We start from the raw sequence: 25,574 nt of genomic DNA, 5'->3' as shown, positions 1-25,574 counted from the left end.
AGAAAAATGAACAAAGTTCTGGTGGGGACGTGGAGAAACTGGAACCCCTGTCTGCTGCTGGAACAATGGAAAATGGTGCAGTTGCAGTGGAGGACAGCATGGCAGGTCTTGGAAATCTTAACAGAAAGTCCTTATGACCCAGCCATTCAATATACCCCATTGAGGTGAAAGCAGAGACTCACAGAGATAATTCTACTAATAGCAGTATTACTCACAATAACCAAAAAGGGGACAATGACACAGACTTTCATCAATGGATGCATAAACAATATAGTGGACAATTAGTTGGCCTTAAAAAACAAATTCCAACATATACTACAGTTTGGATAAACCTTGAGAACATTATGCTAAGGGAAATAAGCCAGTCATATGCAAAAAAAAATATTATATGACTGCAACAGAGAAAGTCAAAGATGGTTGCCAGGGGTTGGGAGAGGTGGGTATGGAGAGTTACTATTCAATGGTATGAAGATTGCATTTCAGAATATGAAAGAAAGGTCTGGAGGTGGATAGCAGTGATGGATGCTCAGTATAAATGTATGTGATGCCACTGAAATGTACATATACAAATGGCTGAAAGGGTAAACTTCAGCTTGCATATAATTTACCACACATATGCATACATGTGTAAAAAAGAATATTGACTCTTTCCTGAGTTTTGTATCATACTTATCATAAATCCAAATTCTTGAATGGATGTCTACAAGCTTGAGTAATGTAATGGCATTTTATCAAAATCAAGATCCAAATTTACCTACCTATGGTAGATGTCAGTACAATCATGTTTTAGTGCCAGGAAAAATGCACCAATGACCACTCCCAGAATGACTGCCACAGTTATCTTTTCAAAAAGAAAAATGAACATAAAAAGGGTAAGAATTTCAATTAGAGTTAAGATTTTTCATGTCACTTATTATTATATGATTGATATATATATATATATATATATATAAAATCACATCTCTCCATTTCAATAAACACTTTAATGGTGTGGCCAGAGTCCCTAGGAAAGTATAAAGCAGTATGTGTTATGAAAATGCTATCTAAATTAGATGGAAAATTAAGGTATCTTTTCTTCAGGGAATTAGCAGGACAACAAGTAGACTACTGGACAAGCTAAAATTACTCTCAGTGTCCACCAGGCACTGTCAGTTAAGGGTCCAGTTCAATTTAAGTACTGAACCCACAAGTGCTACTAAAGTTAACAGACATGCAGGGATCTGGGGAAGTCATTTGGGAACAAATGAAAATCAATACTATAACAGTATTAAAATGTGAAATAATCAGTGAAGGACATTTATGGCATAAAGGAAAATGAAATTAAAAAAAATGAAGCATGATCTGTAAAGAATAGTTTGTGAGGACCCTAATCTGGAAATACTTCCAAATAAATGCTGATGGTTCTACCAATGTGCAATATAAACAGGTAAACAAGAGTCTTTAACTTTCATACAGTATACCTTTTAAGAATATTCAATTTTTCAGTTTCAACACTCCATATTTTAGTTTTTTTTCATTCCAACTTGACATCTTATACTACCAATAAGTATTAGGATGTTTCCTATAGTTTTCAAATTTTGTTTTCAAACATTTAACAAAACAAAGAATTGCATGACAATATCATGCACACTTTTATGAGGTTACACATATTATTCTGTCTTACATTAAAAAAAATAAAACTAAGCATTAGTAGTGATAATGGCCATATATATGAGTTTTGTGCATCTGGTTTGTTTTAAACACAAAGATGAAAAAGGAGTTCTCCCAAAATGTTACTCAGTCTTTGTTCAAATATGTTGAACCAACATTTCTCAAGGATATGTTCTGAGGGATGTCTATAGCTTTCACTAAAAAAAAATCTATAGATGTTCAATATGTTAATAGAAACAATGATTCTCAGACAGATTGATAACAATGTCTTCCAAATTGATTTAATCAGAAAAACTTTAGCACACTGAATAAACTCTAAATAATTTTATATAGATAATTCATTTATTCTAAGAACTTCCAAACACAACTGCTGGCTAGAGGTCAAGTCTGAATTGTATAAATAACTAGTTTAAATCAAAACATAGCTATCAGGTAACAGATAGGGTCTTATAAGAAGGAAGCCACAAAACAAATCTATCTTAACATTTTAACAAATCTATCTTCAAAACTGAGGCAAAAAGAACACTCCAGTTTAAGAATCCTAAACCACCAGGATCATTAAACTATGCTCCACAGGTCAAATGGGGCCAACTACTGTTTTTTTCTACTGCCCACAAACTAATAACAGCTTTATAAAGTAAAAAAAAAATAAAAAAAATACTATGTCTTTTGATAGGAGATTTATATGAAATTCACCATCCATGAATCAAAGTTTTAGGAGAACATAGCCAGGTTCGTTTTTTTATGTATGACCTAAGGCTGCTTTCACTCTAATGTGAGAGGTAACTACCTGAGACAAGGACTATATGGACCTGAAAAGCCTAAAATATTAACTATTTGGCGCTTTCCACAAAAGAGTTTGCCTCTTCCTATATAAACATTCCAGCATTTACAAAATTGTTGAGATTTCTCCCACTAAACTCAGGGATCTCTAAGAGTTCTACCCTTATTCTAGAAACTACTATTCTCTGAATATTGCTGGACTTCCTTTTGCAGAACTGAGTTCACTGATGAGACCAGAAGGCTGAACACCAAGCCTGGAGGCACTGGGCTTCTGTTTGCATCTTAAGGACACCTAGGACCAAATGCACAATCCTGGTGTATTTGCAAGTAGCTATGTCCTAATCATACTCTGTTCAGAACTACTACTTTGAGAAGAAAGTAAGAAACATAATACATAAATCATATGAAATAATGAATGGATTACATCACATTGTTCAAAAATATATAATGCAGGTTGATAGATCTAAGTCATCTGACATGCTTCCAAATGACATCAAATTTGCTCTGAAACAGTAAAACTTTACCTTTGATTGGTAGGACATAAAACTGTCCATGGTCTGAGAGAAATGACAGATCAAAAGCACAACAAACATTTGCAGAAATTGACAATCTGACTCAAATACAGATGCAGGCAATAATTAAATATGAAAATTATGATGGTTAATGTTAAATAGTCAGTAGTACTTCATTAGAGCCAAAAAAGGCCATCTTTCAGTACTCAACTGAAAATCAATGATTGATAACGTGCATTTGGTCCTAGGCCTCCTTAAGATGCAGACAGAGGCCTAGTGTCTCCAGGCTTGGTGTTCAACCCCAAACAATCAGCTAAAATGATATCCTTACAAATGACAGAAAATGAACTGGAAGTTAGAAAAGCTTTGTATGACACAGGGGATAAAAACAACAAAAAAACCTTGAGAAGTGATAATCAACAATGACCACAGAGCTAGCCAAAGAAGAAAATTACATTATATCATCCTAGTTAAGAGGGTTAACCTGAAAGTGAATAGCCTTGTTAAGTCTGGTTACTATCTGTGCATAAAATGCAAACCCTTTGAGGTATCTAGTGCTTTCTAAAGTTTAAAATCTCTCAATAAGGAAGGTGAATTATAAGGAACAGCATGTTGCATACAGGACCCTCCACCAGACAGTGGGCAGCCCAGACAATGGTCAGCCTAGACAACTCTCAACTGTATTCATTAACATCAAGTTCTCTCACTGCCTCATTTCAAGGGCAAAACAACCCTCTTGCCCCTACTGCCTTTTGTCTGCCGTCCCTCTTCTCCCTCCATTGGTGCTTAAATTTTCTGTATAGACCTTTCTGCAATCTGATATATCAATTATCATGTTTCTACCCTCATAACAAATGAATTGCGTGAGAACAGAAATGTTTATTTTTACTCATTTTGTGTACTGCTTTGTGAGTTCCCAAAATGCAACACATGATCTTGTGAATGACTGCAAATGAAAGTGGACAGCTATGCAATACCCATACATATCTGAGGCACATTGTCTTTATTTTTTTTTGAGGAAATTTTTTTTCTACTCAATATTACCCATTCTAACTTGTCTACGTCAACAAAAATTTTGGGTGAGGTAATCCAAGAATCACTAAGAAACTTTCCCATAAGTAAAACTTGTGATTTGTTGTTGTTGTTGTTCTATTGGCCATGATTACATACCAAATGAACCAAGGATAATAAGTGAATGGAAGAGAATAAACCAATTCCTGAAGTAGATCATATCAAAACGATGTTAATTCTACAGGGTTATTTCACAGCATAATTAAAAGAGTCTCAGGGCACCTGAAATATGTTTTCCTCAGGATCTCTCAGCAAATTCTTGAAAAAACGCCAGACAATCCATCTGAACTGATGATAGAAGGAGGTGACATAGGTGGTCTCCTTGAAGGCTGAGCTCCTCTTCTTCTGACCACCTGAGAGTTGGCCTAACTCAGCTTTTGTTTCTCTGTAGATGGAGGAGTTGAGGTAAAACTCAACTAATGTTTCTATGACTGGTATTTTCCCCTTGGAAAGCTCTTCAGTCTCGCTGACTTTCAAATAAAAATGAATAAAGAACAAAAACACTACTATCAGACAACAAGTTATTTTTTTTTGAAAGAGAGAGAGAGAGAGAGAATTTTTTTTTAATATTTATTTTTTAGTTTTCAACGGACACAACATCTTTGTTGGTATGTGGTGCTGAGGATCGAACCCGGGCCGCACGCATGCCAGGCGAGCACGCTACCGCTTGAGCCACATCCCCAGCCCACAACAAGTTATTTAACCCATTTTTCTATGACTCCTTTCTTCAATAACAATTTGATTTTAGAGCCTGAATATAAAAATTACTAGCTTTATTGCCACTTTTCACATTAGGAATACACAGGTGAATGAGCTGGCTACTACTATGACTGTAATTACAGATAACAGCAAACTCACTGACCTTTTCCTCCCAACTTGGAACCTAACTATTAAAATAAATATCTTCATACAGAGTTATAATGTTAATATAAAAATCTGTTCCTTTTATTCTACATGTTAATGCATAAAAAACTGATTCTCATTTATAAGTACTAAAACAATGAGCATATTTATTTTTAATGGAAACCCCCCCATAAAATCAAAAGTAGCATATAAATGCTCACTCATAAATAAAACAAACAAAAAACCATAGCACTCACAGGTAACAAAGCCTATCTGCTGACTGGTATCAGAACACAACATTAATGCAAATTCACAAAGCTTTGTTATAATACATTTCCATATCACAAAACCTCAGCCAAATTGATTAGGCAAAAACTGTGAATCTGAGACTGATGTACCTTCACACCCTTCTTCCTCTATGTTTAATACCATAGCAGAAAATTCTCCATTAATGATCTCCAGAAAGAAGACTGCAGGGCTGTTGTACAGCTCACAGGGATAACCTGCAAAAGAAGGCACTCCAACAACTCAACCCGATGGTCTTCGAAAGTAAAGAGGATTCACACAGTGTGAGACAGGTGAGACTAGGGAAGGCAGAATTATCATCTTCTCCCTCATTTTCATACATGCATACATACATATCCAACCAAATCTGGACTCTTTAGAACATATTACATTAGTTATTATCTACAATAAGTAGTAAAATTTAATAAGCTTTCTAAATTTCCTGGAGTTTATCAATACTCCTTCATAAGACTAAGGCTAAGTCCAGGAAGGAAGTTTTGAAGGCCTGGGTGCATTGTATTCTGAGTTGATCCAGGAAATACTGGAATGGCAGTACTAATGACAACAAGATAGCTTTTCCACCTATTAAATTCATATTTCAAATTTATCATCTCTCAATCTGTCATAATTCCAAAGAGGAACAAATCCTTCAGAGTAGCATTCTGGAAAGAAAATGACCAGTACAGTACACGTGAACTCTTTCCTCCACTTGTAGTGGCATAAATCATCTAAACTTTGCCTGTGGTCTGATTCTTATCTCCTCTGGACTCCCCAGACCCATACATGCTTGAGTATTTTTTTAAATTTTTTTTTAAAGAGAGAGTGAGAGAGAGAGTCAGAGATAATTTTTATCTTTAGAGAGTGTGAGGAGAGAGAGAGAGAGAGAGAGAGAGAGAGAGAGAGAGAGAGAGAGAGAATTTTTTAATTTTTAATTTTTATTTTTTTTTAGTTTTTGGCGGACACAACATCTTTGTTGCTATGTGGTGCTGTGGTGCTTTGTTGCTATGTGGTGCCAGTCAAGCACGCTACCCCTTGAGCCACATCCCCATCCCCCATGCTTGATTACTTTTAAAGGAGAGATATTAAACAAAAACAAATTTAAAAAGACAACTGTTTGGGGTCATAGAGAAGCATCTATGATCATACCCAAATATCTCTGAAGCAGATTGTATGAGCTGTTAAAAAAATCACATAATTTAATAAAAAATTCAAAGAATCAGACATCCCTGAAATATTGGTCTAATCAGATTTGGGATTAGCCATTCCATTGACTAATAGATCACACACACCCACTTAAGTCCTAAATCTTGAGTCTAATGTTTCTAGAAAGTTAAGTAGCATCTCCATGAGCTCTCCTGAAGGCAGAGCAAGATTACATGTCATGGTAAAAACTAAAAAAGCAATATGTTATAGGTCTCAAAATAATAATATTGGGCCATTCTATAAATATTTAACTGACAGAATAACTGGATATAAATCCAAGTAGTTAAATTTTGAACTTTCAGGGAAAGATCACTGTTACGGTTTGGATATGAATTTCCCCAAAGATTCATGTTGTTTTAATCAACTGTCACCAAAAGTCCTGAAAATAAAAACATAGAGGAGGAAAAGTTTATTTTGGCTCATGATTTCAGAGGTTCAGTCCACCATCAGTCAACTCCGTAGTGGTGGGCCCAGGGGAGATAGAACATCATGGTAGAGGGGCATGGAGTAGGAAAGCAGCTCAGGACATGATAATTAGGAATTAAGGAGAGAGGTTCACTCACCAGGAACAAAATATAAGCCCAAAATGTATGTCCTCAGTGACCTACTTCCTCTAGCCACCCCCTATTTGCCTGTAGTTATGATCCAGTTAATCTATAGCAGTGGATTAATCTATTGATCAGGTTATATCTCTCATAGTCTGATCAATTTACCTCTGAACATTCTTATGCCATCTCACACATGACCTATTGGGGAAAACCTCATATCTAAACCACAACACATGTGTTTAAGGCATGGTACACAATATAGCAATCTCATAAATTAATAACTTGAATGGACTACTGTGTGGTGGGAGGAATTAAGTCACTGGAAGTATGCCCTGGAAGAATTTATCATGCTCCTGATCTCCTCTCACCTCCCTCCCTCCCCCCTCCCTCTCTCTCTCTGTCTTTGTCTCTGTCTCTCTCTCTCTCCCTCTATCTCTCCCTCCCTATCTCCTTGCTGGCAAGAGTTGAACAGTTTCCAGCACTACACCTTTCTGCCATGATGTTTCTCACCAAAGGCCCAAAGAAATGAAGCTTAGTTCTCACCTAAGACCAAAAGCAATGCATAGAGCTGTATTGGAGTGAAACCTCCAAAACCATGAGCCAAAATAAATCTTTCCTCCTCTAAGTTACTGTTCTCAATTATTGATCATAACAATGAAGAGTTGATTAACAAGAAGTGGGGTCATTGCTGTGACTATACCTGACCATGTGCTTCAGAAGCTTTTGAAAATGATTTGTGGGAGGAATTTGGAAAAATGTGGAGATACAAGATAAAGAAGCTTTGGAATGTTGTAAGCAGAGGTTAATGGACAATTATGGTGTGATCTCAGACAACCAGAATGTCAACAGGAATGTGGACAGTAAAGATTATGTTCATGAGATTTCAGATAGTAATGAGGACTGTTTTGGGAACTGGAAGTGGTATATTCTGACAAAAAAGTTGTTTCCATTTTGTTCATGTCCCAACACTCTCTGAGGCTGAATTTAAAGATGATGAACTAAGTAATCTACTGGAGGAAATTTTAAGGCAACAAATCATTGGGACTGTGGCATAGTCATTGCTAGTAGCTTTTAGCCATATTTTTAGTGAGCAATGGCAACAAGAAGCAGAATACAAACATTTAAAAATTTTCTGTTTGGCCAGAAAAACACTTGTAAAATTGCAAATAAGGAAGGTGTGGTTGATGAAGAAATCAGAGCCTTTAAAGAGAAACTAATGTTTCATGGAGAAAAAAAGGAAAGATGTTTAAAGGTGTAAAAATGATAACTAGTTTGAAAGACTCTGCTTTAAGAAGGGAGTCCAGGGTTATATTGCAGGCACAGGGCCACCTAGAAACTTGTCCTGCCAGGACTCATTTCACTGTCCAAGCACTCAGTAGCTACTACAGCTATTGTTCGAGCAGACCCAGCTACTGTTCCTACAGGCAGTGGGCCTTGGTGTCATCTGTGTTGTGCCAGTTTTAAATAATGCAGAATTCTGAATTAGGGGGTTCATGAAAGTTTTTACCCAGATTTCAAAGGAAGGCCTGGGAGATAGGAATTTGTGTCAAGGTCGCAGTCTCTGCAGGCAGCCCCTGAGAGTGTGATGTGAGATTCTGAGAGAGGAAGCTAAATCAGTAATGGAGTTGCCAGGACTAAGAGATGCCATGAACCATGGAATGTCTGCTGAGGAAGGATATATGCAATGAACAAGGCTTTTTTGGAGGCTGTTTATCCCCTTTTGGAATGGAAATGTCTACTCTGTTCCATTGTAATATTAGAAACATGTAACTTACCTATTATTATGTATATGGGCCCACAGCTAAGGTGTTACCATGTGTCTCACAGAATACTTTGGATTTAGAGTTTTGAGAAATGTTGGGATTGTTAAAGACGAGGAAATTGTAGGATTGAATGCATTTTGCATTATGAGATGGACATGAGCCTTTTGGGGTTGGGGCAGAATATTATGGTTTGGATATAAAGTATACACTTTAAATACTTAAATACTAAAGAATTTAAGACTCTGTCTCCAATGTACAGAGATGGAGCTTTTAAGAAATTATTTGATTATGAGGGCTCTAACTTCCTCAGGAAACTAATTCATTTCATGGGATAATAATTAGAATAGATTACTTAGAAGTGGGACCTAATTTGAAAAAATAGGTCACTGGGTTCATGCCCTAGGAGGATTTATTTTGTCCCTAACCCATTTCCTCTCTTTTCCTCTCCCCTCCCCACCTTTCCTTCTCATTATTTCCCTCCTCTTTCTCCCCTTATTCTTTTTCTTCTCTCTCTCTCCCTGTCCTTCCCTCCCTCTTTTCCTTCCTCCCTCCCGCTCCCTCCTTCACCCCCCCCCCCGTTTCCCTCCACCACACCCTTACACCATTTTTCTGCCTCACCTCAGGCCCAAAGCAATGAAGCCAGTAGACTTTGGACTGAAACATCTGAAACTTGAAGCCAAAAACCGTCATACTTTTTGTAATTACTTTTTCTCAGATATGTGTTATAGGAATGAACAGCTAACCCACACAGTCACTGGGAAGCAGAACAGCCATAAGACCAGTACAAACACTCTCACACACATATGCTGCCATATGAAGAAAATGTTTGGCAACAAAGTGACCAAGGATGTTTTAGAGTGGTAGAACCTGAGGTAAATTTATACAAAGATCAAACAGCACTCCCATCAATACCTCTGTTCTCTCCCAGAATTCCAAGAATGAAGGATCTAGTGCATGAAAAAGTCAACCAAACCTGCTGATGCAAAATATTCCAAAGCCTTCTGTGCAGGACCTTGGTACAATAGTTTTCCTGAGGCCAATAAGGTGAGGCTGTCAAACAGCTTGAAGATGGAATACCGAGGGTGATTAATGGTAAAGATGATTGTTGGTCCCTGCTCAGAAATCCTAAGTCAAAAGAGGGAAGATAAGGAATCATTACACATCTAAACCTTGCCCTTCCTAATAAAACAGTTTATTCTTACCACTAAAACAAGAGTTCAAAGTTCAACTTCATTTTCTCTTATAGTCTTATCACCTAATCTTATGTTACCTACATGACATCTGGGGAATCTAAATTCAATATATTTTTTTTATATTTTTCTACTTGTAGTTGGACACCATACCTTTATTTATGTATCTTTTGGGTTTCTTTTTTTAGTTGTTGATAGACCTTTATTTTTTAATACATGGTGCTGATGATTTAACCCAGTGTCTCATTTATGCCAGGCAAGTGTGCTATCGCTGAGCCACAGACTCATTCCTAATTCAATGTTTTTATTAGTACTAAATTGTTAGAAATTCACTTTAATATGCAATTTAAAAATTAAACATGTCATCATTCTTTATTATTTCAACAACACTGCAACTCAAAAAAAATTCATGATGGGCTGGAGATATAGCTCATCAAAAGTGCTTTCCTAGCATATGTAAGACCCTGGGTTTCATACCCAGATATGCAAAAAAAAATCATGATTTTTGTGCACCTTAGTAATTATTATGAAAAAGTAGTAATTATTATGGGCTTTGTATCTTTAATAATAACAATTAAGGGAATTTTTTATTTGCTTATTTTGAAAGAATTGTTCATATACATTATTAATATTCTTTGTGTTCTAAACAGGATTTAACTAGGCAGCATTTATAGTCAGTTTTTTCCTTGGAAGAATTTTGCAGTGTTTATAAGTACCATAACAGCAATTAAAATACATAATCAAGATAAATAAAAAAGATGATTCTTACCAAGAAAAATAAAAAATAAAAACATTAGGCTTCTGAAAAGATGGTACATCGACAGTCTAGAAACTACTATAATGCTTATTAAAAATACAGATGCCTAGACAGTCCTCCTAGACACTGAATTAGAATTTCTGAGGATGATACAGGGAGTCCATATTATTAACAAGCTGTCCAGGCAACCTACAAGTATAATCAAGTTTGAGAAGTAGTAATAGAGTAAATATTAAGACAACAGTCTGGGCTAGGGATGTGGCTCAAGCAGTAGGTAACACGCTTGCCTGGCATGCGCGGGGCTCTGGGTTCGATCCTCAGCACCATAAAAAAACAAAATAAAGATGTTGTGTTCACCGAAAACTGAAAAATTAATACTAAAAAATTCTCTCTTTCTCTTCTCTCTCTCCTTAAAAAAAAAGACAATAGTCATACAAATAATTCTCATTGATGATTTGTCTTCTATCGCTTTAGGATTAGTTTTCCTTTTTTCTACCTTGATAAAACAGTGAACATTCTGAAGTATGTACTATGAGATTGCTAAATGCTTTAGAAATTACTTCATTTTAATTTTCACACTACTGTCATAAGGTAGTTTCAATATTATAATTTCATAACTTTTAACAGGAAAAGCTTAAAAGTTAAGCGAATACCCACTAAGTCACAATTATGAAGAAGTAAGGCTATGATTCTATCTCTGGTTTAATTTGTGGTAGAAATAGTATTAAAAGGCCATTTCACATGAGTTATTACTATGGATGCAAAAAATAAAGGTAAAAATGTTCAAAGTAGATATTTAAAATGTTTATGAGCCAGGTGTGGTGGTATGTGACTGTAATCTCAGCTAGGCAGGAGGTTGAGGCAGGAAGATTTCAAGTCTGAAGTTAGCCTAAGCCACTTGGTGTACCTCTGTCCCAAAATAAGAAGAAGGTCAAAGGATCAGTGGTAGAGCACACTGAGGTTCAATCCTGAGAGCAACAACAACAACAACAACAACAACAAAAAACTTTAGAAGACCCACTTCAATCTACAAATTTGATTAGTTTCTAGTATAGTTTAGTGCCCAAGGGTGCTCTGCCCCAAAGAGATTTGTGAAAGAAGACCAAAAATTTCAATAGAATGTGGAATAGATATAGCTAAGGGTTCCTTGTAAAGGCTAACAACCTAGGCTAAAGATGATACAAGTGGAACATCAAAAGGACCAACAGGACTCAGCTAAGAAAAGGATACTCCTGCTCAAAGAAACTCAGTGTTACAAAGCAAGAGGTGTGTTTATATATATCTGAGAGACAGTGACTTGGTATTAAATGAATAAGGTAACTAAAGAGACTATAAAAAGAGAATGACAAGCCTAAGATTGGCCCTTCTCTCAGAAACTGGAACTGTATTCAGCAGACATCATTGAGCTGGTAGACAACTAGAAGCAGGAAGCAGAATTGTATGAGAGCCCTGCTACTCAAAGTGTGACTGGATGGGCAGTGGCATTAGTATCAGTGTCGACTCTTAGAGTCCTCTAGGGAAAATCCTGGGCTCCACCTCAGACTTAAAGAAACAGAATCTACATTTTAATCAGACCCTAAGTGATGACTGTGCATAGTAGGGCTTGATCTCTGCAAGAGGCAGGATGCTTGAATGCTACCCAGTAAAAAAAAAAAAAAAAAAAACATAAAGGAAATAGTTACAATATTCTGTATCAATTTATCATTGTCTAATGAACACTGTCAGCAGAGCTGTAGATAATAAAAAATTTCCTGGGTATGTTCTACAAAGGTACCCAAACTCCAGGCCCATAACCTGGCATCTTCATTTATACGTATGTTGACATCTAGAGCATAAGATATTTAAAGAAACAGCCATCTTTGCATCGTCCTGTTTTTTCTCTCCTATCAGAAACTTTCTTACGAGTGCATGGCCATCAGAGAAAGCAAGGTAAGTACTAGGGGAAGCCATAAAAGTGGTGTGTCAGGCACCTTAAAGTATGAAGTAGAGGGGTTTCCAGAGGTAGGAGACAAAGATATAGCCCAGAGCAAGTGGCAGACTGGTTGCATTAAACAATTAAATCATAGACAGACCAAGTAAGTGAATATATTAAAATAAAAGGAGTCACATCTCTCATGGTCTGAAGTGACTTGCAAAGATTGAAAGGGAAAGAACTAAAAATGACACAGAGGTATTGGACTGGAAATAAAAATAATAATATGAACTCATGGGCATCTAAATATATACTCTTATAAACAGCAATAATTATAGAAGTATGTTTACATATTTTTTAATAATATACATACATATATACACAGAGAGAGACGGAGAGAGAGACAGAGAGAAAGAGACAGAGAGAGAGAGAAACAAGGACTGAAAATATTGCTCAGGTGTAGAGTAAGTGCTTAGCAAATATGAGGCCATGGGTAGGAACCCTGCCACAAACACAATAAAAACCCCACTACACACACACACACACACACACACACACACACACACATATCTGTATACACACACATAAAATTCATCAAGGACCAATGTTTCCAAATAAAATAGAATATATTTCCATATTTTATATAAACACATACAGTAGGCCTAGGTACACCTACTGAAGATCTAAAAGCAAAGCCACTCCAATAGCAGTGAGCACAATAGCAACAACATTTTCGTTTCTTAATATTAATTAAACCAGAACAAACCACATCCATCCACAAATAGCTAACTCAGGAAAAGTGCAACATAAACATGGAACATCACAGTGACTACAAAGTAAAGAAATGATGGAAGAATGATCAGGGAGAGGTCAAAAGTACACACAGACAATTGAAAAGCCATCCCCTAGTCAAATCAGGATCAATTTAATCATTAAAACAGTGAAGAAAAGCAGATTCCAACCCATTGCATCACACAGAAAATCAACAGGGGAAAAACTCTTCCTTAGATAAAATGTCAACAATTATGTGTTAGGCAACTACCACAAGAACAGGAGTTATTAGCTTACGCTAAAATTGGTGGGTGAGACTTTAGGAGGAACACAATCTTGGTATAATAGCCAATTATCTTCCCAGAAAAAAAAATACTAATCTTCTCTAAAGAAGAAAAGTACTTTCCCTGCAGAGAAGCCCAGCAGACCCCAACATGATCAAATGAGGGAAGTTCACACCACCTATGAGACCGGAATCTGCTCATGGAACATAGGGATGGACTCAGTAGAGGGTCACCCCATGAAATCCACCAAGACTTGCAAGGGCATGACGGACAGGAAAGGACTGTGGAACTCACACAGATTATCAAAACCAACCAAAACAGGAAAGCCAGAAAAGACATGTTTCAGTGAAGAATCCCAAGGCACTGCAGGAAACAGACACTGCAGGGGAAGCTGGTGACATGTGACTAGAGTCTAAGCACTGGATGGTTGTGAAGCCACCACTGTCAACTTCCTTACATGAAGGCTGGAGTAGTGGAATGTCCTTGCCTTTTGGAATTTACACTGGGGAGAATTTACCAGAGATGGAGCGTTCGGTCAGAAAAAAACTTACACAGGTGGAACACAGATGAAGGAAGAGGGGAGCAAATGCAGTAAAATAGAAGTCAGGGAATTCAGGTGAGGGAATTGGGAATTTTTTTTCTTTAAACTTTTCTTGGAACTTTCCTGTCAGTTTGAAATAATTTTTTATAATTTTAAAGAAGATGTTCAGAAATTAATCTTAAAAATTTCTCCTATTACATTCCTGCCAGTCTCCTTTCTTGATAGAAATGAATGACTTTTTCCCCAATGTTCTATTTTCCAGACCCCCACTTAGGAGTCATAACAGGCCAAGTCCATTTCCTAAGCTGATCCAGTTGGTTCCACCTTAAAAAAAAGACCCAGAACCCATGCTTTTCTTACCACCTGACCACCAGCATCCTAGGACAGGGCCTACTTCAGCAGCTATTTCTTGGTGTCCTACATTCACCTTGGCCTCATTGTGCAGTCAATGCTGACAACTCTCAAAATGTCCCTGGACCTTAGCAGCACAAAATATGTCTCACAGGGGCCAATGAGGTCTATGTAATCTGTCCCAAGCCCAACTTTACTTTACATCATTTCTAATTGGCTGAATTGTGGCCTCTCCAAAACTGAATGTAAAAGTCCTAACACCCAGCACCTCAGAATGTGGCTACCTCTGGAGAGTCTTTAAAGAAGTCCCTAAGATTAAAGAAGGTCATTAAGTGGTGACTCATCTAACTGTGTCTATTGAAGGATCCAAGAAGAAACAACTTGTAGACACTTGATCTCAACTTCCAGCTTTCAGAGCTGGAAGAAAAGTAGTATCTGTTATTCAGCCCCCAGCCTGTGGTCTTGTTATTAGAGTCTAGCAGCCAACCTGCACTGGGTTCTGTCCCTCTGGCCTCTCTGATGCTCCACACACATCAAGCATCAAGCATGCTGTGCCTCAGGGCTATTGGTTGCTCCTTCCAACCAGAACTCTCTGCTGACAGAAAGAGCAGGACTCACTCTGTCACAGGTCTCTCGTCACATACTTGTGGTCCTCCATGACTATCCTGTTTTTGAAAACAATTCCTCACTCCCTTCATGGCCTTTCTTCCCCAAGTTGTTCATTCATTTTTCTTAATAATACTTCTTTGCTCCTTGACTATTTCTCTTTAAGAAGAAAGGAAAGAATTTTGCTCTTCACTTCTGAAACCTTGGCACACTGAACCCCTGGTACATAGAAGTGATCCAATTGTAAATAAATAAAAGAAGAGTGTTCCTACAGTATTTACCTTTTCAGGAGCAAAAGTACAGTATTTGCTGTGCTTATATGCAAACAAGTTGTTGGTTGATCCAAGAACAAGATGGGAGGATCAGCAATCAGCTCCATTGCTATACTGGTCCCTTTTTTCTCTCCTCTAGATAAAACCTAAAACACAGATTATTACATTATCAACAAGAACCACTATGGTCACCACCATAGTGAATTAACTTCATTCGGTGGTTAACTTCAGTCCTACAAGATACTCTTTCTCTATTACCCTCATTATTCTGAACAAGAAATAAATGGACACCTGAAAGAAGAAGGGGGTCTCTATTTGAACAGATAAGTACCTGAAGGCTAAGGGCAGAGGATCCAAGTGGCTGGACCTGATATGAATCTCATACTTTTAACATTCTGTATATTCCTCTCCAAGTCAAAGGTTTAAAGACAGTGAGTAACAAAACTAAAAGATATGGACCTGACACAGTGAAACCACAGTCTTAAAACAGGAGATAAAGCTAGGAGATGAAAAAGGAAAACACCTTAAATATTCTATTAGTCTTCTAACAACAACCCCCTTCCCCCACACACACACACTTCACTGCTTCTGACAAAAGTCCCTGAGTGGACTTATAAGAAAAGGGTACACTTGAAGCCAGGAGAGCTCTCGTTCTACTATACCACATAAGCACATTTTATTCCCATAAGATTTTCTAAAGTGATACCATCTACACCCTAACTCAATACAGAATTCCCAATCAATCATTTCAGATAAAAGCAGGAGGTGGGATAGTCTGCAGGTACCTGGTTCAAACTTTTCAACCAGTCAATATTATTGTGTGTGCTGAGAGGACTAGAATAGTTCTGGGGAGAAAGGCAGTAGGGAACAATTCTCAAATGAAGAGTTTCCAAGAGAAATAATCAAACGCAACTCATAGCCCTTGATTGGGAACTTTTAATAACTGAGCTTTAAAAAGACATCTGAAGACAATTTGGGAAATGTGGAAGAATATGGTTTGACATAGTTGATGATATGAGGATATGATGTTACTCTTCATTTTGTTAGTTGGTAATGGCTTTGTGGTAAGGTAGGCAAATGTCCTTTTTTCCCAATGCATATAAGTATTTTGGGGTGAAATATCATACAAATTTGTATAAAATAGTTCCGTAAGACAGAGTTATAATAATTATGAGAGATGTTAACAACTGAGAAATCAAGGTGAACAGTACTAGTAATTATATTAATTTCCATATAATTAACATAATAATAGATACATACTAAACATAATGTATAATATATAAATAATACAATGTACATATAATATATAACTATTATATTAATTACCCCAAATCACATCATTATAATAATCAGACCATCTTCTCTAGATTTCTGTTATGTTCAAAATATCATAAAAACTAAAAATATATAAAATTATTTGATACTATTAGATTATGTTAATTATAAGAAATCAAAAACAGCCTTTACATATGTTCCCCAGAAATCCAAGAAAGTAACTAAGGACAATGAGTGCTTAATGGTAAAGAACAGAGCTAAAAAAAAAAAAAGTACCAAACTGGAATGAGAAGATCAAATAAATAAAGAGAGCCAAGGACAACTTGAATCTAATGTATGAAATATGATATGTCAAGAGCTTTGTAATGTTTTGAACAACCAATAAAAAAAAAATAAAGAGAGCCAAGGAAAAGAAAATCAATACTCAGTAATAAAAAATAAGTAGCATCACAGAACTATTTTTCTAAATAAAACACTTCACATAAAGCCTATCAGCAAGTATAATAGGAAGCAGCAGCCAATAGGATGTTCCACCCACATTCTTCATTTTTTTAGGAGGGAAGATCAGGGGCTTCATTCAAAGACACTACATTCTAAAAAACTCATTATCACATACAGCTCCAAATACCTGCTCAGCAAACCCTCCATGTGGAGCAGTAAACTGTAAAGTTCAATCATTCTCTCCATGATCCTGCAAACCCACAAAAGTTTGAGTTACTTAGTCCATTCTATTACTCTTGCCCACAAACATACTTCTCAAACCTAAGAGCCTGGTAGATGAGTCTGGAAATAAATACTGGCAGAAAAAAAAAATGGGAATGAGGAGAGGATGAGAAAAAAAACTGCCAAAGATAAGCTATAGAAAAAATTAGTAGCAATGCAAATTAGAAGTCAGTCCTACTGTGATCAAATATAATTCTGGAAGTCAAATTACAGACAAGTTATATATACAAAGAAATAATACCTGGAACTTGTCATTTATCAATTCCAGAAATATGCCTCAAAAAAGCCATGAAACAAAGGTCCCAGGAAGAAGAGAAGGAAATGAGCAGTGAAAGTCAGGAAGAGAAAAACAGGAAGAAGAAAAGTTAGTGCAAAGACATCAAATGAGCCCTGACTACAGCAATGAGACCACACTCCACTCCAGGGATTCCACTATCTTTGAGATCGTTTCTCCAGCTTCATTTCCATCTTCATGGTAGCTATGTAGTCATTTTTTCTTATAATTATAGAAAACAGACACAGATGTCAAAAGAAACTTCTGATTAAGGTCACACTGTCCACACAGGGAGGTCCGCTTTCCTGGCTACAATTCTACCAGTTTTTTTCACATTACCTTGGAATCAGCCACTTCACTTAGATCTAAATCCTCAATGACCTTGTTGATCCTCTCATTTTTTTCATGATTTGTCATAGTTGTTGGAAGCCGAAGAGCTGCTGAGAACTGCAAATTTTCTCTCACTGTCAGGGTGTTCATCAGGACATTATTCTGAAGGAAAATACAATTTTCATGAGACATACTGAGTCTTTTCTTAGACTATCCCTCTAGTATATGTAACTCAATAGATGAAAATAACAAACCCAAGGAAATGCTGTAGTTAATGCTGTGTTTTCAACTCTGCTAACTACAGAGACTCCATATACAGACAGCTGCAGAGCCCAGGGAGGAAGTTCAACACCCATCTGAACATCCAAGTGGAGCACAGGGAAGTATGATATGACTACTGGCAGACACATTCAAATATGTTCTCAGGAAGGAAAAGAGGCAGGAGGGCAAAAACATCAGCAGACCCTTCTGAAAATGATACAAGTAGAATTTATATCCATGTCCTACAGAGGTCATATTCCAGGTCGTCTCTGCCTTTCCATTTAACTCCACCCTCTTTCTAATACGAAATTATGAGAAGCAGATGTAAGAAAAGTTGATTCTATGAGTATGTCACATAATCCACTGGAAGCACAATAAACTGCAAACCAAGGCACTTGCCTATACAGAAACACATGAAACCTAAAAGTAAACCAACTAATACTTACTTGAACCACATAACCTGAATGATATTTGAAATTGGCAGGTCGAGGTTCTCCATTGATCAAAACATCTCCAGATAATCCACTTGGGTCTTTCCTTGCAGCTAAAATGTTTAACAACCTACAAAAAGACAAACATGGTGAGGTTTTTTCTTCCCCTTCAATACAGGCCACCTCTCTCAGCTACTGTTAGTTAAAATTCTGTTCAAGCTATAAAATTAACTAATCAAGAGATATATGACTTAACTAAAACTTAGTACATGTGTGTTTGTGTGCCTCTGTGTGTTTGTGTATGTGTATGTGTGTTTACATTCAAATCCTCACCTTCCTTTTCATTTGTGCTATAAGAAAGCACAGAAACATAAAAGTAAGGCAAATTTGGCTTATCCTACATAGACCTCCCAAAGGACCCTCCTGTCCATCTGACATTGGTGGATCCAACCCAGGAAATGTGCTCTTTTATCTAAATGTGTCTTCAATTATTCCTATGTTCCATCTCCCCACATTTAATATTATTCCCTTCTTATTCTTCCTCATTAGCTCATAATAGGTTTGACAGGTGTACGTCAACCACTTTATGATGCTGTATTAATAAGACTGATAAAAGTTATTTCTAAAAGCACACTGAAACTACAAAAAGAAAGCTGACTTATAATTTCTGTTATACTCACAAAGACTTCTTTTGACCTTTGGGTACCATAATGGCATTGAGACCAGGTTTCATGATTCCACTGAAACACAAAAGCAAAAATGAGTAATTATTCCATTTTAAACAAAGTTCTATTAAATTAGGATCTATGTCAAATACACTTAAGGAAATTTTATGAAATTGCATCAGATTCTCATTAACATCTCTTAATTTTTTTTTAAAAAGAAGCAGGAAATTTCTTACTGAAAATAGGTATATTCTGACTGAACAGAACTTAGTTACATTCCTACCTGTGATTTTATGCTCACATAGTGTGTCAATCATTTATATTAGACTTGCCCTTCCCCTTTCTTTCTTAATAGGAATATAATGGATGTCCTGGGAGTAGGGCAACAGACACCAGCATCTGAGAATACAGAATGGGAAGCAGTGAGACAGTAGAGGGGAAAAGTTGTAGGCTGTGAAGAAGCTTATATGAGAAAATAAAAGAACTGACCAAATCAGTAATTACATTAAGACTATGAAGAGGCATTTTTTCACTGTTTTTAAATAGACTTCTTAAAAAATACATTTTTAAACGTGGAAAATGTGTGAAGAATCTACAGTGCTAGATTGGAATTGGTGCATTAATTAGAAGTAATAGGTTTTAATCTACACAATAGTTATAGAAGAGTATAGATGGAAGGGTGCTGAGGAACCATCTGCCATCCACCACTCCACTTACCCCTCCTGGACAGAACCACAACCTCATGCATTTGCATAAGGGATTCAGTTTTATTTTTTTAAACAAAGTTATATACACACACACACACACACACACACACACACACACACATACACACATATGTGTGTGTACGCATGTTCATGCATACATATATTCTCTAGGCATGTCCACTGAGGTGGTTTAATTCTAATGACACATGAATAGCAATGAGCATTCTAAACACTCAGATGATGGTTTATAAATACCATTCTCCACAATTCCACAGAATGAACATCAGCTGATTCTGGCCTAGGGTCAGTGGACAGTTTAGATTTTTTTTTTTTGTAATAGGATTAAACCTAGGGACTCATACATGATAAACAAGCACTCTATAATTGAGCTACAGCTTCAGCCTTTTTAAAGTTTTACTTTGATACAGGGTCTTTCTAAATTGTCCAGTCTGGACTTGAATTGTGATTCTGCTGTTTTGGTGTCCTGAATAACTAGGATTACAGGTATATGCCTCAACCTCAAAAGTGTATGGAACTTCTAGCTATAACAAGAAAATACTCAAAGAATGAAAGAATAAGTCAAAACAGTGAAGGAGGAAGGGAACTCAAATTGAACGGTCTCCCACTGACTAAGTTCAGACCAACAGAAGTATCAAGATAAATAACAATAATAATACATTACCACTAAGTGTTATTGAAAGAGGAATCCTTGACTATTGTCAATAGAGTAAATTAAAGAGGAAATGGTAACCTGAAGCTTTTTCCTCTTAGTTTCATGCAAATTATGAGATAATGGAAATAAATCACCTTTTGGTAACTATCATATTTTCTGATCTAGACAGGAGTCATGAATGGGAGCTGAAGCTGGTGAGTTGGAATATAATAAGGAGCAAGATTCTGGATTAATGTCAGAGCACCACCCTTCACAATAGTAATGAAGTGCAAAGAGGAAAATGGTGACACTGTGGTGAAATTTGGCAGACAGATGCATGACCAGGTGATCAATTTTAACATCACCTGGAGTGGGATGGAATTAGAAGGTACCAGTCTGGATGAGCCTGAAGAAACATGATGTGGTGAGGATCACAGTGATGGGCAGCCCTCAGAACCATTCCTGCCTTCATTCTGAGGATACCTGTCTCCTCAGCTGCTGCCAGACAACAACTGAGTGATTACACAGGAGAGGGTCCTTCTTTCTAGAAAGTAAGGCTGAAAAAGCTAGGGATAGAAAATCATCATGTGAACAGTCTGCTCTTAAATGATTCCCAAAAGACACTAGTAAAAATGAATGCAAAAAGAGACACAGTAGGGCCAGGAACAGTGGCATGTGCCTGTTATCCCAGTGGCTTGGGAGGTGGAGGCTGGAGGATGTCAAGTTCAAAGCCAGTTTCAGCAATTTAGTGAGGCACTAAGCAATTCAGTGAGACTCTGTCTCTAATAAAATACAACATAGGGCTAGGGATGTGGCTCAATGGTCAAGTGCCCCTGAGTTCATTCCCCAGTACCCCCCCCCCAAGAAAGAGATACAGTGATGGCAATAAACAGTGGAATGTAAACAGGTAAGGAGTCTAGTGAAAGGATTATATTCATGCAGGTTTATGTTTGAAATCATTTAAAAAATAATCATTAATCTGAAAATTTCCCAAAGAGAAGAATGAATTTTCCTCACCATTATACGAATATTCATAAATCTTCAGGAATGGATAATTTTTCCCATAGTTATTAAACATTGGTAAGGAAAAGTTCAAGCGCTGTGTATGAAGACAAACTAAGCTTAAGAGAAAGTTTTTCATGAGGTATGAAAATCTTTTCAATTCTCAAGGTCAAATTTGATTTAACTTCTTCTTACAAAAGGAAAGCAAAAAAGTATCCAAAGGAAAATTGAGATTCTCACCACATTTCTTGGAATATACTTACTGTTTTGAACAGTGACTTGTGCTATCAAATACAAATAAAAAATAATATGAGTAACTCTTCCTCCATCCCATAGCCTACTAACCTGAAGTGAGCAGACAGGAGAAAGATCTGAAACACAACAACCAAAAATGGGTGTCCTTTCCCACAGATACTTACACCAGAAACACGAGAAACAACAGTCCCTGAAATTGTAAAAATTGAAAGAACTTCAAGATTTGACTGCACTTTTATTAGCCTAAGAGCACAAAACCATGACCCCTGTCCTTTGCTGAGAGGCACAACACTGAGCCTTAAGCCCAACAAGAAGTCTTGAGCAGAGGTGACACTTAGGGTATCCCATCACTAGTCTACTTGGAGGAAAAGATAATCTAGAGGTGTTTGGGAGTGTGGCTCAGTGGTAGCAAGATGGCTCACTGTGCACAAGGCCAAGGGCTTGATTCCCAACACCAAAGTGGGCAGGGGCAGGTAAATGTACCCTCACATAAAGAATGTATTTTATATGTATTTAGCCTACACATATTCAAATCAAATTACCTTTTACCTCTTTCAACACAAAATCTGAAAGTACCAACATTTTCTTGATTATCTCACAAAACTCTTATCAGCTTTTCATAAGTCAATTCTATCTAATCATTAATAAAGGATAAAAGCTTTAGATCCACTATTCCTCTTCTTATTCACCTGGTCAGGATTTCTTAACTAACATAAGAGAGACAAGAAGCAGGCATGACAGCAGGTATTACCAGAGAAGAGTTCCAATCCTGCACAGAGCCCCTGAGCTCAGCCCATGAACCCTCAGATCCTCACCATTTTTCTCTCAGGCACACCCCAATACTGTCTACCCAGCCCTGTCACTTCCTTGTCTTCTGAAGGATGTTAGGCACTACTGACAGTAAAGACCACAGATGCATACAAAATGTCAAGAAAACAGGTCAAACACCTGATTTTATATAGAGCTACAACCATACCAGGACTCTTATAACCACTTTCCCAGCCTTGGAGAGTTAGAAAAAGTTGCTTGCTTATACTAGGAGTAGTTATTTCCTCTAGTAAAACAAAACAAAACAAAACAAAACAAACAAAAAACAAGAAACAAGTGTTGCCAGGCAAATCCAAATTCATTTCCCCTCATGATTATCTCACAAAACTCTTGTCAGCTTTTTATTAGTCCATTCTATCTAATTATTAGAGGGAAGCACAGTTCTCTAGCAATCAGACAAACATTAACAACCCTAATGGCCAGCATCTGTGAGCTCATATAGATACAAGTAGCAAGAGGTTCCAAACTCACTGCCACTTTAATAATTAAATGACACATTAATTGCACAGTCATAAAAACAAACAAAACATGATGCAGTTCATAAATTCTCTTCAAAGTTTAAACTACCTGATAACTGATCCAATCATATCAGTCCTTGTTTAGCCTAAAGGAAAGAAAGCATGCATCTATATCTCTACAAAACTTGTACTCAAATGCTCACAGCAGTCTATTGGTAGTAAGCAAAGCCTATAGGTCAATAAAGTGAACTTTTAAAAAATTCATGCACATACCTGATATTTGATAGTATTTCTTTCTCAACCATTCTTCGTTGGAGCAGAGAGCCACTCTTCACTTGTACTCGATAGCAGATATTATGAAAACTCAACACAGCTCCTTGGGTAATTGTCTCCTGGTCACCAGCGATCATCTCAGGGAGGTCATTGGTGTGTCTTTGTAGCATTGGGATAACAACCTGGTCATTACTGGAAGACATCTTCAGAGGTTTTGCCTTTCTGTGGAGGGAAAAGTAATAGTAAGTTGATATTCCATATAAATGAGATTGTAAACTCTAGATACCAATTCATTGAAAACAAGATGGTTTTAAACTGCACTGCAGTGAGTAAATTCTTTTCAAATGAGCAGCCTGCATCACTATGATAAGAATAACATTAGAACCTAAAATGGGAGACAGATGAAACTTTAAATGGCTTGTACTCAAATTAGATGTCAGATAAATTACAATAAGCAAAATAGTTGAGTATGAAAATTACCTACAACTCATAAAGAAGAAAAAAGACAAGTGAGCCAGGTAATTGGCAGATGCACACCTGTAAGCCCAGTGAATCTGAAGGCTGAGGCAGGAGGATTGCAATCTCAGAGGTTAACCTGGGCATCTTAGCAAGACCCTGTCTCAAAAGAAATATAAATGTACCTCAGTGGTACAGAAGCCTTGGGTTCAATTCCCAGTACTTAAAAAAAAAAAAAAAAAAAGGTAAGGACTGCTCCTGACTTCAAAAAGCATATTATGATACAGCTTCAGTTCAGGGACAGCCTACATGAGCATCATAATATCCCCTGTACTTTTTTTAATGTTGTAAGTGTTCATAGTATTGTTACCAAAAAGGGCTTAGACAAGCAGACAGGGACAGGAGAATTCTCTGAATTTAAAGTCCAGACTTCACATATCTGGTTATTATGTACTTTCAGTCAAGTAAGAAGGTAAACTCCATTATTGTTTACAATGCAACAGATTTTATTACTAGGAAAACATTTAAATTCTAGGAAGATATCAAATTAAGTATAAAATGATTAAGTTAATTAAACCAATAGTTAAGCAGATCAAGACTTGAAAACAAAAACTGAAAAAAGAAATCAAAATTAAGAATTCAAGCCATAAGTGGTTGTGCATACCTACAGTCCTAGCTATATGATTAGGCTGAGGCAGGATCATCATGAATTCCAGGTAGCACTGGTAGTACAGTGAGACTCTGTCTCTTATAAGAAAAATAAGGGGGTGTAGCATAGTGGTAGAGTGCATGTTTGAGACCATGGGTTTGACCCCACTACAGGGGGAAAAAACATTAAGCATTCAATAGTTGAGTTTAGCTACAGTTTAAACAATGACAATGGAAGAGAATTAGTATAGTTTACTGAATTGAAGAGAATTAATAAACTTTAGTTTTCTGAATTGAAGAGAATTACATAAAAGAGGATAAGGAACACAGGGCATGATAGGAAGAGTCTGATCTATATGTAACTAGAGATGTGGGAGAGGAGGGAAACATGAAGCAGCATCAGTCATTAAAGAAATACTGGCCATAGTTTGGAGGTTGAAGCAGGCAGACTGCATGTAAGGGCAAGACCGCAATTTTAAGTTTAGTATGTTGGAGACAACAGCAACTTCAGAATCCATATGAAAGATCTTTGTCATTCCCATCCCTTGACCTTCTCTCCTCAAATGATCTTGTCCTTCCGACTCTGCTTCACTATGCCTATTTCTGGTCCCCCTTGTCTAAATAATATCACATCAGTACCACTAAACAAAGAACTGGTAACTCTGGTCCCCTTTGTTTTCCAGTATAGTTATATTGATTAAAATTCCTTTACTGCTTTTTGAGATTACTTTTTCTGCCAGTTTTTAGAGACTAGTGGCTGGACCTAAGTTTCTGGGACTCCACCACATTGGACCTCTCTCTGGCCTAGGACTTCAGAAACAACACTTAAAGCAAGCAAAATTATGACAAGCCATTTCAAGAAGTACAATTAGAACATGCACTGTTGCATGCATTATGGAAACACTGAGAGGGCTCTTCCATTGCCAATCCTCAGTCTCCTCTGCATCCTTGTGTGACATACACGAAAGACGCAGCCCTCAAAAGTAAATGCCAG

The 25,574-nt window shown here is 36.9% G+C and overlaps 1 protein-coding gene across 1 annotated transcript; it reads right to left on the bottom strand.

The window, feature by feature from the left end:
- Positions 1-9,605: 9,605 nt before the first annotated feature.
- LOC308641598 (broad substrate specificity ATP-binding cassette transporter ABCG2-like) lies at positions 9,606-23,679 on the bottom strand (the record flags this gene model as incomplete). The annotated part of the gene is made up of 6 exons (XM_081280266.1): positions 9,606-9,783; positions 15,352-15,488; positions 17,954-18,106; positions 18,652-18,766; positions 19,317-19,376; positions 23,477-23,679. 6 exons carry the CDS (start codon positions 23,677-23,679, stop codon positions 9,606-9,608), a joined length of 846 nt encoding a protein of 281 aa, XP_081136392.1.
- Positions 23,680-25,574: the final 1,895 nt, after the last annotated feature.

Source organism: Spermophilus citellus (assembly GCF_964194105.1).
Source record: "Spermophilus citellus genome assembly, chromosome: 2".
NCBI lineage: Eukaryota > Metazoa > Chordata > Mammalia > Rodentia > Sciuridae > Spermophilus > Spermophilus citellus.
This window is presented reverse-complemented; position numbering and strand designations above follow the sequence as displayed.